Here is a 17,429-nt window from a genome sequence, read left to right on the forward strand (position 1 = left end):
TCCCTGCAAGCCTAGCATAACGTATACATCATAAAAATGTAGCTTTGGAAAGTCTGACGAAAGCCTCTAAACTCCAGCTGAGGATACATAGTGAAACACACAGGAGAGAGAGAGAGAGGGAGAGAGAGAGAGAGAGAGAGAGAGAGAGGGAGAGAGAGAGAGAGAGAGTGAGAGAGAGAGAGAGAGAGAGAGAGAGAGAGGGAGAGAGAGGGAGAGAGAGGGAGAGAGAGGGAGAGAGAGAGAGAGAGAGATAGAGAGAGATAGAGAGAGAGAGAGAGAGAGAGAGAGAATGATGTCTCAGAGATGTTGCCCGTTATTATTAACAAATGTCCTCCTCTCTCCGTCTGGGCCGTGTCCATTTACTCCTTGGTTAGCTTCTCCATTCCTTTCCCTGAACTCCTTCATTTTCTTCCTCTGCCCTAAGATCACCACCAGTGATGCCACGCTCACAACCACAAGTGCAACCGCCAGGAACACCAGGAGTCCAACCATCCACGCTGGCACAGCAGGATCTTGGCACAGCTCTACAAATAACAGCACACACAAAAACCGTCACAGAATATCGGCTCCTATATGAGTTTTAATGTGGATATACACTTCTAGGAGTCTGTGCAGGCGCTGAAGCAACAATGGAGTATTTCTCTAACAAAGCATCATCTCTGCAATATCAACTGTAAAGCGCACCAGATGTAGCACCGCGGCGGCTTCTAGAGGGCTTATGGACCTGACCCAGCGCTTCTGGACCCCCTGATGAAGACACCACAACAATATCACAATGCAAGACCTCGAACAGTGTGAAGAGCAGTGTGAGTGCAGTAATCTCTGCTCTGGGAGTTGATGAATCGTCCTCTGGTTAGTTTAGCATCTCCGCTCTTCTAATGCAGTGCAGGACTGCCTTGAGGTTTATACTAATCATCAGTTATGTATTAAATTGATGGAGGTTCATTTTAAAGCAGAATAAATTAATTTAACAGAGACAATATTGAGTCTTGCAGTGAGATACTGTTGTAATGTTAGGCTGGTATGTCCTAATGATGTAATGAATACGAAGCGCTGGAGAGGCTGAGCTACACAGAGGATCTAACGTACGGAGAGTTATGACAACTGGAGCGTTTGAAGCCAAATACCGGCAGAATTCGTTCATTCAGGTGCCATTAACTGCGGACAGACACAGAAAAAAGAAAAACAGAATAAAGACAGTGCTAAAGAGGAATTTCACTGATACGATGCTGACGAGCCCACGCCCAGCTCCAACAGCAACCCCCCCGCACCTTCCTTCTTTACTGAATATTGCCTAAAATATTGCCTGCTGAATTTTTAATATCAAAAGGGCAACTCAGCCGATAAAGGCCAGTTAACCACAGTGTTCAAACTATGATTAATTCAATAAAAGACTTTTTTAAACCTGGACATTTTGTTATAATGAGATAATCCAGCTGGCAAGATGATGATTTTATCTGAAATTTGACACACAACAGTTAACGTGCTATAAACGGGAACACTGGACTCGAAGATGGTTCATAACACATTCATAACATCTTACATAAACACTTTACCACATCATCTTCATGAGTGTTTAAATCAACATTCATACACCATTCATGTAGTCATACAGACTACTATGTCATTCTGACATACCTTTATCAAAATAAAAGTCCTAGTTTTTAAAACATGATCGCTTTCATTTCGAAAAAGGTCTCTCAGTAAAATGACATGGTTGTCCAAATTAATATCACGTAAAACATGAAAGTTTCATAAAAGTTGCTCTAAACATTGTTACGTGCCTGGCCTGGAATAGGGGTGTCTGGTCTCTCTCTCTCTCTCTCTCTCTCTCTCTCTCTCTGTATCTCTGCTATGTTTTCTTGGGGTTCTGGACAGAGTAGATGGGTGCGCTCATACATTTTACATCATGTAGCAGCCCAATGTATAGACAGACACCTTAGGTAAGGGGCGGACGCCAACCTGTGGGGAAGACTAGTGTAGACAGATATTTTGTTTTGCTAATAGCTGAAGATTTAAATTGAGGAGCTAGGGCAGGTTTTGATTATTTATTTCCTTTGGTGCCATCCAGGTCCAGAATCCTGTTCTTTTTGACAGCAAGCATGTTTGCCGTTTTTGTAAATATTGTACATAGTATTGTTTTGGAGGTCTCAATTCATAGCATGAGTAGACTTTATCTCGGTATATCTAGCATGCAATAAATAAGAAAGGAAGCAAGTTCATGTCTTGATCCTTCCTGGTTCGTGTTACAAACATCACATCTAAACCATGTGTTACTGGCCCCAGTATCCCCTAGACTTTCCTGTAGGGTCATAACATTCATGAACATGTCATGAAATGTTTATGTAAGATGTTATAAATGAGTTATGTCAACACCCTTCAAGTAAAGTGTTACCCTATAAACTAATGCTGTGTCAGGCTTGGCTCAGATGGTCCCAGCTCTGATTCATGTTCAATTTCTACCTCTACACATCCAACCTACAAAGTTGGAAAAACATGGTTGCCCTGTTAGAACAAGTCAGCCAGCTAATACTAGTGAGAACTTTGGCCTTCATGATGTATCAACCTTCATGACGTAACCTCAAGTCCATGTCAGTTAATGAAGATCTTCGAGAGACTCTTACCTTTTACGTGGACCTCTGTAATGGAAATGACCTCATCATTGGTGACGTCCCGTACTGTGTACGTTCCTCCATCTGAGAACATTCCCTCTCTCAGCTGCAGCGTGTTTAGATGAGCTGCTCTCTGCTCATAGCGCCCACTGCACTCCACTCGGCCGTGCTCCACTGTGCAGACTGGGAGGTTTCCTCGCTCTGCAGGATCTGGCCCAGTAAAAGTAACTTCAACTCGGTCACTTATGAGCAGGTTCAGACTGATGGGCTGACCAGGGTCAATCTCCTGATGAAACTCTTGAGCTAGAAGAAGAAAAACAAACAATAGCCCAGATTATGTACAGTGTAGCAGGGATACGTCATAGAGGGCATTACCACCCACAATGGACAGCACAGTGGCCACCCACGGGTAATCAATGATCGTGACCAGTCTGGCTAGAACTGTCCGTGCAAACAGACAAGCGACTGACAGAAATCACATCCACGTTCAATGCAGGAGGCCTCAAACGCATGTCCCACTGGTCAATGCAGTGTTCTTCAGCTTCCATGGGATACGGGAGCAGAAGACCTAACTGGACCCTAGAGGACTGGTCTGATGTGTCACAGATGCTATGAAGCCATGGACCCCAGCTGTCAACAAGGCACTGTGCAGACTGGTGTCTGCTTAAACACATCACTGAGTGGTGGCAACTATGTTTTACTGCTTGGTGACCATTTGTAGGCCTTCGTGGACTTCATGAACCCCCACAATGATGGGATGTTGCAGCAGGACAATGCACCGTGCCATCAGGCCCAAGTTGTCCAGAACTGGTTTGAGGAGGATTCTGGAGAGTTCTGACAAATGGTGTGGCCTGGACGTTCACCTCAATCCAGCAATTATGGGATGTGGTGAAGATCCTGCACTTACAAACACCACAGCACTGTAGGTGGCTATCGGGATGCCATGGCCCAACATCCTTCTATACATCTTCTTTCCACTTGTGGAATCAAATGCCACGTCAATTGCTGCACTTTGCCCCCCCCCCCCCCCCCCCCCCCCCCCCCTGTTTTTGGATAATGTAATAAAAGTCTAAATACAATTTAATGAAGGTACCATATATGTGAAAGCGTTACCACATTATTACAGTCAATGCAGCTGAAAGTGCATAACAGAACATGCTGGTATGCCTACATCTGTTTACAATGTGGAAAACATTGAGAATTATACATTAACCATGTCATTTACACCACTCCTCCCTGTCCCCCGCTCAGAAAACCTTCCTGTGGCCATGGTTCTACTAATCTTACACCCAACAGTCAATTGTGTTACTTTAAATGATCAAACATCAACAATTTTACAAATGATCAGAAAAATAATGATACAGCCTTAATATGATAACATCAATTATAAATAAATACTCACGTGATAATATGAGGCTGATGTCACACACAGGTTTAGAGTCACAGCTGCACACGTACCAGCCTCGGTCATCATAATCCGCCGACAGGACCGTCAGAGAGAGATTTCCTCTCAGAAATTCCTCATGAGAAAGTTCAAACCCGGGTTTCGGCCGGCAGGATTTACTGTCACACCAAACTAAAAAGTCATCCTTTTTCACAAACTTGGTCCAGGTTAAAGTGCCGGAGCATGTTCTGCTGCAGGGAAGAGTCGCAGACTCGTACGCCTTCCCAAAGATCTTCGGGATTTGGGATGAACACAGTGAGAAAAGTTCTGAGAGAAGAAATGAAAAACGTCCTGTTTTAATCCTCAGCATGATTCAGAAAGATTCATCAGAAAAGTGTCAGTTCACTATTTTAAGTACTTGTTTATTTAACATAGAAACTTACCAAACAGGATTAAACTTGCAACAAGAAGTATGCGGCTCCTTGCCATGTTAAGGAAGAAAATGCAGTGAAGTTGGTCAACAATTATTCTGGCATGAGAGAACAAAAGAAAGTGCAAAATGAAAACCACATTTTTTAACCACAAGTTTAAGTACAGATTACATGAGACAGGGTAACGTCTATGGCAGGTCATTCCAAAAACGTCAGGACTGCATGTGAAATACTAATAAAAAAACAGAAAGCTGTCATTAGTAAATTCTATTTGATCTGTATTCAGTTGAAAACACAATATTTACTACAAAACACAATACCAAATTAATTCCTTCCAACTTCGATGCCAGCAATAATCTTTGGAAAAGTTGTGACAGGAGCATGTTCACCACTGTGCTACATCGCCTTTCCTTTAAACAGCACTGAAGAAACATTAGGGGACTGAAGACACAAACTGGTTCAGATTTGACCGTCTTTAGCAGTGTGACTGCATGGGGCTTTTGTTGTCATATTTTAAGCTAAAGAAGACCCTCATTTTCAGTGGGAGTTCTGGACTGCAGGCAGGCCAGTACAACACCAGCACTCTGTTTACGTAGCCATGCTGAAACACACGCAGAATGCTTCTTGGTGTTGTCATGTTGAAATAAGCATGGACATCCCTGAAAAAGATGGCATCTAGAAGGCAGCATGGTAATGTCAGTGTTACTGCTGCTTTCACTGATGTGAAGGTTACACACTAATACCCCCCCATACCATGACAGATGCTAAGCGTTTTAACTTTAGACTGATGCCGCTGACGTACCACTGCAACATGACCCAGCACCCCAATATTACCTGCTCTGTGGGGGTCCTGACCACTGAACAACAGGGTAACAAAGTATGATGGACTTCAGTCTGTAACTGCAGAACTACAGTGTTCATGTACGTGGAGCTGATAAGATGGACAGTGAGTGTAGAAACAAGGAGGTGGACTGGTGAACTGGCTGGTCTTACATTGAATAAATTGCTGATCACGTTATATTAAGCCAACGTATTTTATTGCAGCAAAATTATATCAACATATCCTCAAGCAGATTTAGTAGTAATTTGCATAAAGAACTGGGAAGCAGCTGCTAGTAAGCTAGCTAGGTAATTAGCTAATCCTTGATAGTGCATTAACATTGAGGCTGGCCATCTTTAGCCTTAGTTTTAATTATTCTATGTAACAAAGGTTTTAGATTTCCAAGTATTCTTTATTATAAATAATCACACTTTTTACACGAAACTAGGGCTGGGCAATTACATTATTGTTGTTATTGTGATAAATTACCTCACAGGACACTTTTTTGAACATATCATCAATATGAGTGATTAAAGAACGATGACTAACTGCAGATTGAGGAGGAACAATGCAGATTCTCTCCCAGCCGTGGAACAATGGACCAGCTTTTCACCCTCTCACGAATTGTTGAGGGGGCGTGGGAGCTTGTCAACCCAGTCTACATGTGTTTTGTGGATTTGGAGAAGGCTTACAACCGGGTTCCCTGAGATATCTTGTGGGAGGTCCTCCAGGAGTATGGGATGCCCGGGCTACTACTCCAGGCCATTATGTGTGGAGGCCGGATGGTGGCGTCTCTGCTATTTGCAGATGATGTTCTTTTGGATGCCTCCAGCACTCACTGGAGCAGTTTGCAGCTGAGTATGAAGTGGTTGGTATGCAGATCAGCACCTCCAAATCTGAGTCCATGGTCTAAGCCCGGAAAAGGATGGCATGCCCACTCCAGGTAAGGGGAAAGGAGTTGCCCCAGGTGGAGGTGTTTAAGTATCTCAGGGTCTTGTTCACGAGTGATGGGAAGAGGGATCGTGAGATTGGCCGCAGGCTGGGACAGGCGGCAGCAGTAATGCGGTCACTGTACCGGACTGTAGTGGTGAAGAGGGAGCTGAGCCATAAGGAAGAATGAGATCGCGAATACAAGTGGCGGAAATGTGCCTCTTCTCAGGGTGGCAGGCTACACACTATTTGATAGGGTGAGGAGCTCGGAGTTTGAGAGGAGCCAGCTGAGGTGGTTCGGACATCTGATTTGGATGACCACTGGATGCTTCCCAGTGGGGGGTGTACCAGGCACGGCCTACTGGGATAAGACGCCGGGGTCGTCCTAGGACCCGCTGGAGGGATTACATCTCCAAGTTGGCCTGGGAGCATCTTGGAAATGAGCTAGAGGAAGTTGTAAGGGACAAGGTCATCTGGGATTCTCCGTTCTCCCAACTGCTACCGTGACCCTATCTGGACTAAGCAGTTAACAACAACGACGATGACGACGACGATGATGATGACTAACTGCATGTGTCAATTAGGGGCAGTCGTGGGCTGGAGGTTAGGGAACTGGCCCTGTGACTGGAAGGTTGCCGGTTCAATCCCCAGTGCCAACAGTCCATGACTGAGGTGTCCTTGTGTAAGACACCTAACTCCCAATTGCTAAGAGGGGACCATGCCTAGGGCTGCCCACCGCTCCGGGCAAGTGTGGTCACTGCCCCCTAATGTGTGTGTGTGTGTATGTGGTGTTTCACTTCACAGATGGGTTAAATGTGGAGGGGAATGTCTCTGTTTGTGGGATTAAAAAAGTATGACTTAAAATATAGTGAGAGCAAATTTAGCCCTGTTTAACTGGATTTACTGAAGCTCAAAGCTATGAAAAACAACAGAAGTCACTGTATTCTGTTTTTGACAGGCTGCTCTGTTCTGAGCAGAATATTGTAAAAAGTTGTGAAAAAGATGCTAGGCGTCGTGATATTTGCCATTTCACCCACCTACAACAATAACAATTACATTTTTAGAGAGACAGCTTATAAGAAGTCTGATACCAGGAACTGAACCTTCCACATTCAGTTTTAAGTACTTTTGAATTAATCCTGAGGTTTTTACATCAGTTACTTCAAAATTGGTCATGAAACAGTCTGTTCAAAACTGTGTACTTTTTCACTCAGCTTGGATTACCTTTAACAATCAATCACTGATGCCCTGGGATTTCTCACTTAAAATGTTCAATAACTCTTAAGCAGCTGTTCATCTGAAAAAATAAATCACCCTAGATGTATTTACATTTACAGTACATCCCAAACCTGTCAAACTACAACTGAAACACCTCCCAGTACATCCCAAACCCCTCAAAATACAACCCAAACTCCTCCCAGTACATCCCAAACCTGTCAAACTACAACTGAAAATCCTCCCAGTACATCCAAAACCCCTCAAAATACAACCCAAACTCCTCCCAGTACATCCCAAACCCCTCAAAATACAACCCAAACTCCTCCCAGTACGTCCCAAACCCCTCAAAATACAACCCAAACACCTCCCAGTACATCCAAAACCCCTCAAAATACAACCCAAACTCCTCCCAGTACATCCAAAACCCCTCAAAATACAACCCAAACACCTCCCAGTACATCCAAAACCCCTCAAAATACAACCCAAACACCTCCCAGTACATCCAAAACCCCTCAAAATACAACCCAAACTCCTCCCAGTACATCCAAAACCCCTCAAAATACAACCCAAACTCCTCCCAGTACATCCAAAACCCCTCAAAATACAACCCAAACTCCTCCCAGTACATCCCAAACCCCTCAAAATACAGACTGTCTGGACAGTGCAGTGCAGACAGGGCTCTGTACAGACCGGCTGTGTGCTACCCCGTTACTTCAAACTCCTACAGTCAAAATACTTGGTACTCATACCATGAGTACATTATCCAGGGGTCTTCAGGAATACGGTGGTCTGCACTCTGATTCGCCTGTTTCATGGGACTTCAAGTTGTGGTCTGTACAGAGCCGAATACGCGCTGTACAGACTGTCTAATAACAGCTCATATGCTCATTTCTCACGTGTTTCTCTGCTCCACGTGTGTCTTATTTCTGGGACATGTGTGTATTAGACTTGCTTTAGTTGTCTTTATTATGCTGGAAGACCAGATGTTTTCTCCTATTTTAAACATCTGTACTGGACATGAGGAAGGAGAGGAGACCTCATCGGGCCACTTTTCATCCGGGAGCTCGAGGTGGAGAGGGTGAGCAGCTTTAAATACCTGGGTGTCCACATCAGTGAAGACCTCACATGGTCACTGAACACCAAGCAGCTAGTCAGAAAGGCTCAACAGCGGCTGTACTTCCTGAGGAGGCTGAGGAAGTTTGGGATGTCTCCGGTGATCCTCAGCAACTTCTACAACTGCGTCATTGAGAGCCTCCTGACCAGCTGCATCACCGTGTGGTACGGCAGCTTGACCGTGATGGATCGTAAATGCCTACAGAGAGTGGTGAAGACTGCAGAGAAGATCACCAATTCTCCACTGCACTCTCTGCAGAACATTTACAACCATAGAGTCCAAAAGAAGGCTGCCTCCATCATCAAAGACCCCACCCACCCCCAGCACGGTCTGTTCAAACCTCTGCCCTCAGGACGGAGGTATAGGAGTATGATGTGCGAGACCTCCAGACTAAAGAACTCCTTCTTCCCCACCGCAATCAGAGTTCTGAATCAGAAATAACTATTCACACTTCGGTCTGCCAGACTTGGGTACAGACGTGTGATGTGTACCCCACTGGTAAAGAACTCTTTCCTCAGGAATAACCTGCACCTACTGTCACTTTAACTGTAGCACATGTTTACAGTCGCACTATTGCACTTTACTACTCATTTCTGCTGCAGATAATCATGTTCCCGGCAAGGCACAGCACCATTTACCCATACCACTGTAATTTATACACTGCAACCTAACCTGTTGTAAATTTCAAAACCTCTATTAGTAGCATATATTTAGTGCGTTATTTCTTGATTAATATATATGCTTGTATATATCCATCCATCCATCCATTTTCTAAGCCGCTTCTCCGTCAGGGTCGCGGGGGCTTGTATATATACTCTTCTGTATTTTTAATGTTATATCTGGCATTCATAGCGAGGAGCAAAGTAAGCTTTTCATTATATATAAGGAAACTTGTCTCCTCTGTGCAAATGACAATAAACACTTTGAACTTGAACTTGAAAGCGCGAGCTGTTACCGTAAAACGCGGTTTATGCGCGCGCTTGAACCTTTAGTGCAGACAGCGCGACCGAGCTTTTAACTAAGCGCAGACGGCGCGCGGGCGGCCAGCGTTTCATGATGCGAAAATGGCGATGCTTGTTCACACAGTGATGCTCGTTTTCTGCCACTGTAATGGTCAGAGGTGTCGAACTGTCCTGGGACTTCCCCTTCAAGGCGTTAACTACATCTGGAGGCGGAACCGCGACTCGCGCCAGGAAACCCGCGTTAACTAGGAGGTTAGCTTTAATGAATGCGAGCGGAGCAGGGTACCTGGACGGACGCTGGACGGACGCTGGACGGAAGCGGCCTCGCTGTTCTGTATCTGCTGAAGTTCAAGCTCGGCTAGACCGTCTCTGCGGAGCCCGGACCGACTCCTCCTGAGTCACGTGCAGGTGCGCGTCGCTCGGCGGTGACTCCGCCAGGCAGCGGCTGACCGTCAGCGGTCGCTTCCAGCTGCCGGTCGCCAGTTCAAGCGATTTTGTGCGTGATTGGTTCCTTTAAACTAGCCCGACACACTAAAGCGATGCCTAGAGCCTAAAGTAGCTCAATTCTAGCGCAAAACGCGAGGAGCTTTCACACGGACTCTAAAGCGTGCCGTTCACAGCCACAAGGGTTGCCAGTTGTTCTGAAAACCCGCCCACCAGAAGCTGAAATCAGCCCAAAGTGTGAAGTATTCAAGTGCAAATGAAAGTTCAAGGCGGTAAATACAGCGCACAGTTCTGAGATTTTGTGTCAGGGTGTTTTCCAGAGGAAGTCCAGGATGCACAGTGACCGTCCATTGCACTGAATCTCAAACGGCTCTCTGCTCCCTACACAGTGCACAGCATAGGCCTTGAATTCAGGCTCCTGCACCACTGTGTCTATGAAAGAGCCCTTTAGGACGCAGCCACCACACAGCTGCCCACTGAACATGTACATTTACGGCATTTAGCCGACGCTCTTATCCAGAGTGACTTACAGTTTGGTTATTTTTACAGAGGTAGGCGAAGGTGTTGTTAGGAGTCTTGCCCAAGTGGAGGGTAGTGCAGGGTATTTACCCAGGCAGGGATTGAACCCCAGTCTACAGGATAGAAGGCCGAGGTGTTAACAACTACACGATTCCAACCACTAGCATGTACTGGACATTCACTGCATATTTGTGTGAAGAAGCTAATATTTCATAAGTCACACAGTGCACTATGTAGGGAGTAGGGGGCCTGAGATCAGTGCTTTACTGAATAAACCAGGTGCTGCTGATGGAACTGAGCAAATCCACTCAGTGACTGAGGCTGCAGTCATAAGTCAGGAATCAGAACTGAGGCTGCAGTCACAAGTCAGGAATCAGAACTGAGGCTGCAGTCACAAGTCAGGAATCAGAACTGAAGCTGCAGTCACAAGTCAGGAATCAGAACTGAGGCTGCAGTCACAAGTCAGGAATCAGAACTGAGGCTGCAGTCACAAGTCAGGAATCAGAACTGAGGCTGCAGTCACAAGTCAGGAATCAGAACTGAGGCTGCAGTCACAAGTCAGGAATCAGAACTGAGGCTGCAGTCACAGGTCAGGAATCAGAACTGAGGCTGCAGTCACAGGTCAGGAATCAGAACTGAGGCTGCAGTCACAAGTCAGGAATCAGAACTGAGGCTGCAGTCACAAGTCAGGAATCAGAACTGAGGCTGCAGTCACAAGTCAGGAATCAGAACTGAGGCTGCAGTCACAAGTCAGGAATCAGAACTGAGGCTGCAGTCACAGGTCAGGAATCAGAACTGAGGCTGCAGTCACAAGTCAGGAATCAGAACTGAGGCTGCAGTCACAAGTCAGGAATCAGAACTGAGGCTGCAGTCACAAGTCAGGAATCAGAACTGAGGCTGCAGTAACAAGTCAGGAATCAGAACTGAGGCTGCAGTCACAGGTCAGGAATCAGAACTGAGGCTGCAGTCACAAGTCAGGAATCAGAACTGAGGCTGCAGTAACAAGTCAGGAATCAGAACTGAGGCTGCAGTCACAGGTCAGGAATCAGAACTGAGGCTGCAGTCACAAGTCAGGAATCAGAACTGAGGCTGCAGTCACAAGTCAGGAATCAGAACTGAGGCTGCAGTAACAAGTCAGGAATCAGAACTGAGGCTGCAGTCACAGGTCAGGAATCAGAACTGAGGCTGCAGTCACAGGTCAGGAATCAGAACTGAGGCTGCAGTCACAGGTCAGGAATCAGAACTGAGGCTGCAGTCACAGGTCAGGAATCAGAACTGAGGTCTTTTAACCAACATATTCATTACTGGCAAAACACACTTACTGCTAAGATAAACTCTTGTAATTGTTGACACATTACTGATGAAAATCCACTAAGAGAAAAGGCGATAGTGGCCTTAGATACACTTACGTATTCTAAAATGAAATGTTTTATTTGATTAATTTCATTGCACTCACTTATTTCACTGAAATGACATTTCCTGTCGTGAGTACTTTAGTAACCTGCTTTACAGCTGACTTTTAACGCTTTTGCTGCTGTATAGAAAGCATTACGTGTTTCTGTTGGTTTCTGATGGTTTTGTAATGTGTTTTGGCTTATGGGTTGATATCACAGTGGAAAGGATCCTAATGGTGACTAGTGGCTAATTCTAAATGCATTTGGTGGTTTGCTAATGGGATCTAAAGGTCTTCAACAGATTACTAGTGGTCTCTGTTGGAGACTTTTAAGCCTATTCCCATTAGAAAGCAAACCCATTAGCTTTTTTTGTTGTTGTTGTTCTAATGGTTTATAACGATCCTTTTTCAGCAGGGATCTCTCTCCCTTCCTCTTTCAAACAATTCTAGTTTGGTGGAAAAATCACGCACCTGGCAACTCAGCCTCCCACCCTGTGATCAGAGCTGAAATGGGTTTCCCCTTTGCTTATGTAACTTTTGTCAAAAAAGCATGAACTTCAATAATAAAAAAAACATAGACTTTTCTAAACAATATGGCTGCCATATAATTATTATAATATATATATTATATATAATAATTAGTCCTTTTGGAATAATTCAAAATATTTCATAATAAATCAAAAATTCTACAAATTGAGAATCCTCCTGCCAAAAAAACTGGACAGACTTGTTCAACAGGAGATTCTGAGAAAACCTATCAATTGTGGTGCACATATATCACTAGGGGGCGCTATAAAACTTGAATGGTGTCCATGTGTCAGCAGTTTCGAACAACCAATGAAGTTTCAAAAGATTTGGCCACCGGGGGGAGCTACTCATGAAAATCAATAAATTATTTATACACTTTGTTTAAGTACTTGCTTGTCTGCCTTCTTGAGTGACGTCCCATTCTTCATCCATAGGGTTTAATATGATGGCGGCCCACCCTTTGCAGCTATAACAGCTTCAGCTCTTCTGGGAAGGTTTTCCACAAGGGTTAGGAGTGTTTATGGGAATTTTTGACCGTTCTTCCAGAAGCACTATGACAGTCTAATGTAGTACAATGTGCCAAACAAATTTCCAATTACATGTTATAAAAAAATGCACAGTTTTTGTAATCGGTACCTGTTTGAAAACTAGTCTCTGGATTTTGATCCACTTTTTTCAAAATTGGTCTAGAAATCCTCTCTTGCCTCTTTAGGTAAATAACTATCAAAAATGTTGACTTTTTTACTCAACATAGTGTTGCTCTATCAATTAATCACTGGCCATGGTATTACTAGCTTAAGTTGCTATAACTTCTCAGTCCTTGGTCCAATCATCTCAAAACTGTAAGAAATTTTATATATTGAGACTTTGATGGGGTTTATAAGATTTGGTCCAGCTTGGCCTTTAGGGGGCACTGTAGCACTTAAAATGTTTAAAAGTGCTATTATAAGATTATTACAAAGTCCACAGAGAAACTTTGCTGGCTTCAATCACTTTGTAATTACATATTATGTCAAAAAAATTCCCTCCTTGTCTGGTATTTTGGCTTATATTTGTTTGGCACACTGTATTTTTAACCATGGTTGCCTGGTGGGCCTAATTAGACTAATGCGTGCTTGGACCTGCTACTGCTTGCGGCTATATTATTTACTTATTTATGCATCATTAAACTCTTTGGTGTATGATGTACTTTTCTCCCAGACATATGGGACGTCAGTATAACAAATGTCAGTATAACAGTGACTGTATTCGGCAGGACGTTCAAGGCCCTGTCATTCGTCCACTGTTGTCTGAGATTCACAGCAGCATAACAGCAATGCTTTTGCCCAGTGGAGCTCACCGCAGCTCAATCCACTGCTTCATCCCCCTGTAGTTAGGACCAGCAGAAGAACAAGGTACATTGTTTCTTAAGGTTTTTAATGTAAAATGAAGTTAATAGTAAGTGGGTGCGTTATCGTGGTCTCACACGCTGCCAGTCTGCTCTGCCAGCAGGTTCCCATGGGCAGGTGTCAGCCAGACTCCCTCGTGTGATAATTACAAACTTGGTTACTTGTCCAGGCCCACCTCCAGTCGTGCATATACAGGTAAACACGAAAGCATTCATACTTATGCCAAATTTTTATCTTATAGTGAATTTTAATTTGACCACTAGGTTTCGTCTGGCTGGAAATGACAAACAATGGCGTATATACAATTTAACTGATAGAAATATATTCACTGAATGACAAGCTCCAAACTCAATATTGAGTTCCTGGCTGCAGATTTAAGCTCGTAGTAGTCAGACAATTAACAAAATTCACTCCTTTACACGCAGTCATAGGGTTAATACATTTCAAATATTTGCCGTGTCTGATGTGTGCACTGCGCACATCTGTGTGTGCTGTTTACTTTATAACACACAGCAAACTCGAAACATGAAAATCTGTCAACTGAAGTTGGAACAACACGTAAGAGCAGTCTCTGATATTCCCTGTTATTCTGGTTTGGGCTTTTGTTATTCTCTCATCTTTTCCCAGTCACCCTCACCCTTTGCCTCATTTCCTGCCTTTAGCTATTGGCCCAGTTTCTTTTTTTTTCTCTGTTTATGTTTGTTCTTGTAGGCTGGTTAGTGTTGGGTGTGGCAGCTTTGATGCTTCCTGAGTAGAATGTGGCCAGAAGGATGTAGCTGGAGACGTCAATGACAGGAAGTCATTGGCAGGAAGGTGGCTGGTGAAGAATGTGTTTTGCAATGGCACAATGAAGGAATGAAGGAATATATGTAAACATGAAGTACAGGACAGTCTGCAGTGAATGAGGTAAAGCCTGGGGAAGCAAGAACTGAAATGTGGCCCAAAAGTGTCCTACACCTGCATGACGTTCTTAGTGGTATTAATGAATGAGGGAAGAAAGTTAAAAACACTGATTTTGAATTCTAACTCTAGAAAGTATTTATGTATGTGTCACATCTGAGTCCATATTCTGTAAATGTTCCCACACTTCAGGAATATAATACAGCATTAGTGTGTGTGTTGTGTGTTCATGTCAGATTCCACAGGACTCACTCACACTGTACAGGTACCCTCTGGTTCTGCATAAAGGCTGCTGGATGATTTAGAGGGTCACAATATAAACGTGCCACTGTAAATGTTGTTATACTCCAGTACTGTAACGGTTCTCAAACCGTCTCATACTGGCTGAGCGAGTAGCACTACAGTATATAAAGGGAGCATTTTTTCACCATTTTCCAATCTCTCCTCACCCCTTAGAATTAAACGGGCTGTTTTATCACTGTATCTCTAAAAAAGGAAATATGTAAATGAGCTCTGTTCTGATTGGCTGTGCCTGAAAAAGCGGCCAGGCCAAAACATTCCTAATTTGTTTGAGTGGGTGGGGCTAACCTACTGTAAGCTGAATAAATGAGGGTATGTAAATGCATTGTTTATGACATCACAAAAACAATGAATGACATGACATGGGCTCTTTAAGAGTTGTCCTTCGGTGCATGTGGCATGAAGCTGGACAGAAGTAAAGTGCTTGTAAATTAGTGCTGATGCCTGAGGCGCCAGAATGTAACCGCCGCACTGTTTAGGGTGGAACGGGAAATTTAGCTAAGTAGCTACTGAGACATCAGCACTACTAGTGCTTTTTATGCTTGTTATGGAGAAAAGGACCATAATACGGTAAAAGATAAGATAAAACAACGGTTATCGTAATTTCTTAACAGAGAAAATTCTCACATCTGTAGGTTTCTTTGGTCTCCTGTGCTCCATCTTGCTGGTTTTTTCCATTTTTTTCTCATATCTCTTGGTTTGGACTCTGTGAAAAACCTCCGTTTGGAGGGTCATGTAGTCCTAACACTTCACTAACACGCCCCACCCCTCTATCTCAACAAAAATCAGGACACACTACCCCCTAGACGTGAACATGTAAATCAGAGGGCTAGGTCTAAGTGGTAGGGGCGATGGGGTGAAATGGGACTGGGCCAAAGGGTGCTGTTACAGCTGCAAACCACTCTGTCTTCCCAACTCTGCTCTCTTCTTCTACAGCAAGGAATGTCACACATGGCACACAGACATGCCAATAACCTGTTACACAGCTACATTAAGCAAAATCGGGACATTTCACTTCCTAAACTACAGCAGTGTCTCCTCAATTCCCAAACGCTTACAGAGTGTTGCTAAAAGAAGAGGTGATGAAACACAGCGGTGAACAGGCCCCCGTCCCAACTTTTCTGGAACGTGTTGCTGGCATTAAATTCAAAATGGGCAAATATTTTTTAAAATCTTGAAAAGCGGTGACTGTTGTGATCTTTCTTACAGAAAGTACTGAAAAAAAACTGATTTTGCATTTGTAAATAAAAAGGTCTATCTCTGGATTTTTTCTTTGTTCCTCTCTATTGCATTTTAATGTGATTAAATTGTCACTTAAATGTTATTTTATTTATTACACACATAGATATCCTCGAAGATGTCTTGCCACATGTTTGACAGGCGCTGCACAACTCATCACAGCTTTATTATAAATCTGCTTTCTTTACATTTACAGTCACATCACATTACAGGAAGTGGTACAGAAAGTATGCATGCCAAATAAAGTGATCTGTGATCATTACAAGTCTTTTAGATAAACCCTGTTAAATCATATGAAATCATAGCTGTCTATAGTGCCGGGAGCTTCATGGCTGGGTTTCCCTGGCTAGCCTTATATCAAAAGCACAATGCAAAGTGTCGGATAGAGTGGAGTAAAGCGCCGCCACCGGACTCTGGAGCAGTGGAAACGTGTTCTGTGGACTGACCAATCAGCTTCTCCATGTGTCAGTCTGACGGATGAGTCTGGGTTTGGCGAATGCCAGGAGATCGTTACCTGCCTGATTGCACTGTGCCAGCTTCAGAAGTCAGAAGTCAGAACCTTTTCTGTTCCAGTGTGACTGAGCCCCAGGGCACAAAGCAGCTCCGTAAAGGCCTGGCCGAGTGAGTTTGGTGTGGAAGAATGTTTTTCATGTATTTGAGTTGTAAAGCTTGTCTAGTTCTATCTCTACTGAAATCGTTCTGTTTTGCATTGATTTACCAGACATTTCTTGACTTTTACTCAATAACTTAAAACAGGCTAAGTTGCAAGATTTGCACATAAATGGTAGATTTAAGAAAAATAAAAGTTCATTTGTAAAAGAGACATTTTATAATAATAATAATAATAATAATAATAATAAATTTTATTTAAAGCGCCTTTCAAACACCCAAGGACACTGTACAGATAAAATGGGAAAAGGGGTCAGATAAAGCAGAAAATAATATAAAACAATTAGGAGTTATTAAAAGCAGTCCGAAACAGGTGTGTTTTCAGTTCAGATTTAAAAGTCTTGAGTGATGTGCAGGAACGCAGGGAAATGGGGAGCGAGTTCCATAACTTTGTGCCAACAACGCTGAAGGCCCGTTCACCGAACCCTTGTAGTCGAACTGGAGGAACAACCAACAGGTGAGCATCAGCGGAACGGAGAGAGCGAGCAGGACAGTATAGAGAAACTAAAGAGGACGCGTACGTGTCTTTCATACTGAAATTAGCATCAGTGATGTAGAGAGACAGATCATCCTTCAGG

General features: G+C 43.7%; 1 protein-coding gene across 1 annotated transcript; it reads right to left on the bottom strand.

Moving 5' to 3' along the window:
- Window positions 1-232: 232 nt before the first annotated feature.
- LOC108414199 lies at window positions 233-10,345 on the bottom strand. Its single transcript, XM_017687007.2, has 5 exons — window positions 9,758-10,345; window positions 4,440-4,525; window positions 4,015-4,323; window positions 2,625-2,915; window positions 233-524 (listed from the first exon to the last, which is right to left on the bottom strand). The coding sequence occupies exons 2-5, from the start codon at window positions 4,483-4,485 to the stop codon at window positions 298-300; spliced, it is 873 nt and encodes a 290-aa protein (XP_017542496.1). The 5' UTR covers window positions 4,486-4,525; window positions 9,758-10,345; the 3' UTR covers window positions 233-297.
- Between the last annotated feature and the right edge of the window lie 7,084 nt (window positions 10,346-17,429).

The sequence above is a fragment of the Pygocentrus nattereri genome, chromosome 20, assembly GCF_015220715.1.
Source record: "Pygocentrus nattereri isolate fPygNat1 chromosome 20, fPygNat1.pri, whole genome shotgun sequence".
In the NCBI taxonomy this organism is placed as follows: Eukaryota; Metazoa; Chordata; class Actinopteri; order Characiformes; family Serrasalmidae; genus Pygocentrus; species Pygocentrus nattereri.

Coding starts and splice junctions, on each gene's coding strand:
- LOC108414199 (XM_017687007.2), bottom strand. CDS start 4,485: ATGGCAAGGAGCCGCATACTTCTTGTTGCAAGTTTAATCCTGTTTG. Junction 4,324..4,439: donor TGCAAGTTTAATCCTGTTTG/GTAAGTTTCTAT, acceptor TTCTTCTCTCAG/AACTTTTCTCACTGTGTTCA. Junction 525..2,624: donor TACAGAGGTCCACGTAAAAG/GTAAGAGTCTCT, acceptor TGTTATTTGTAG/AGCTGTGCCAAGATCCTGCT.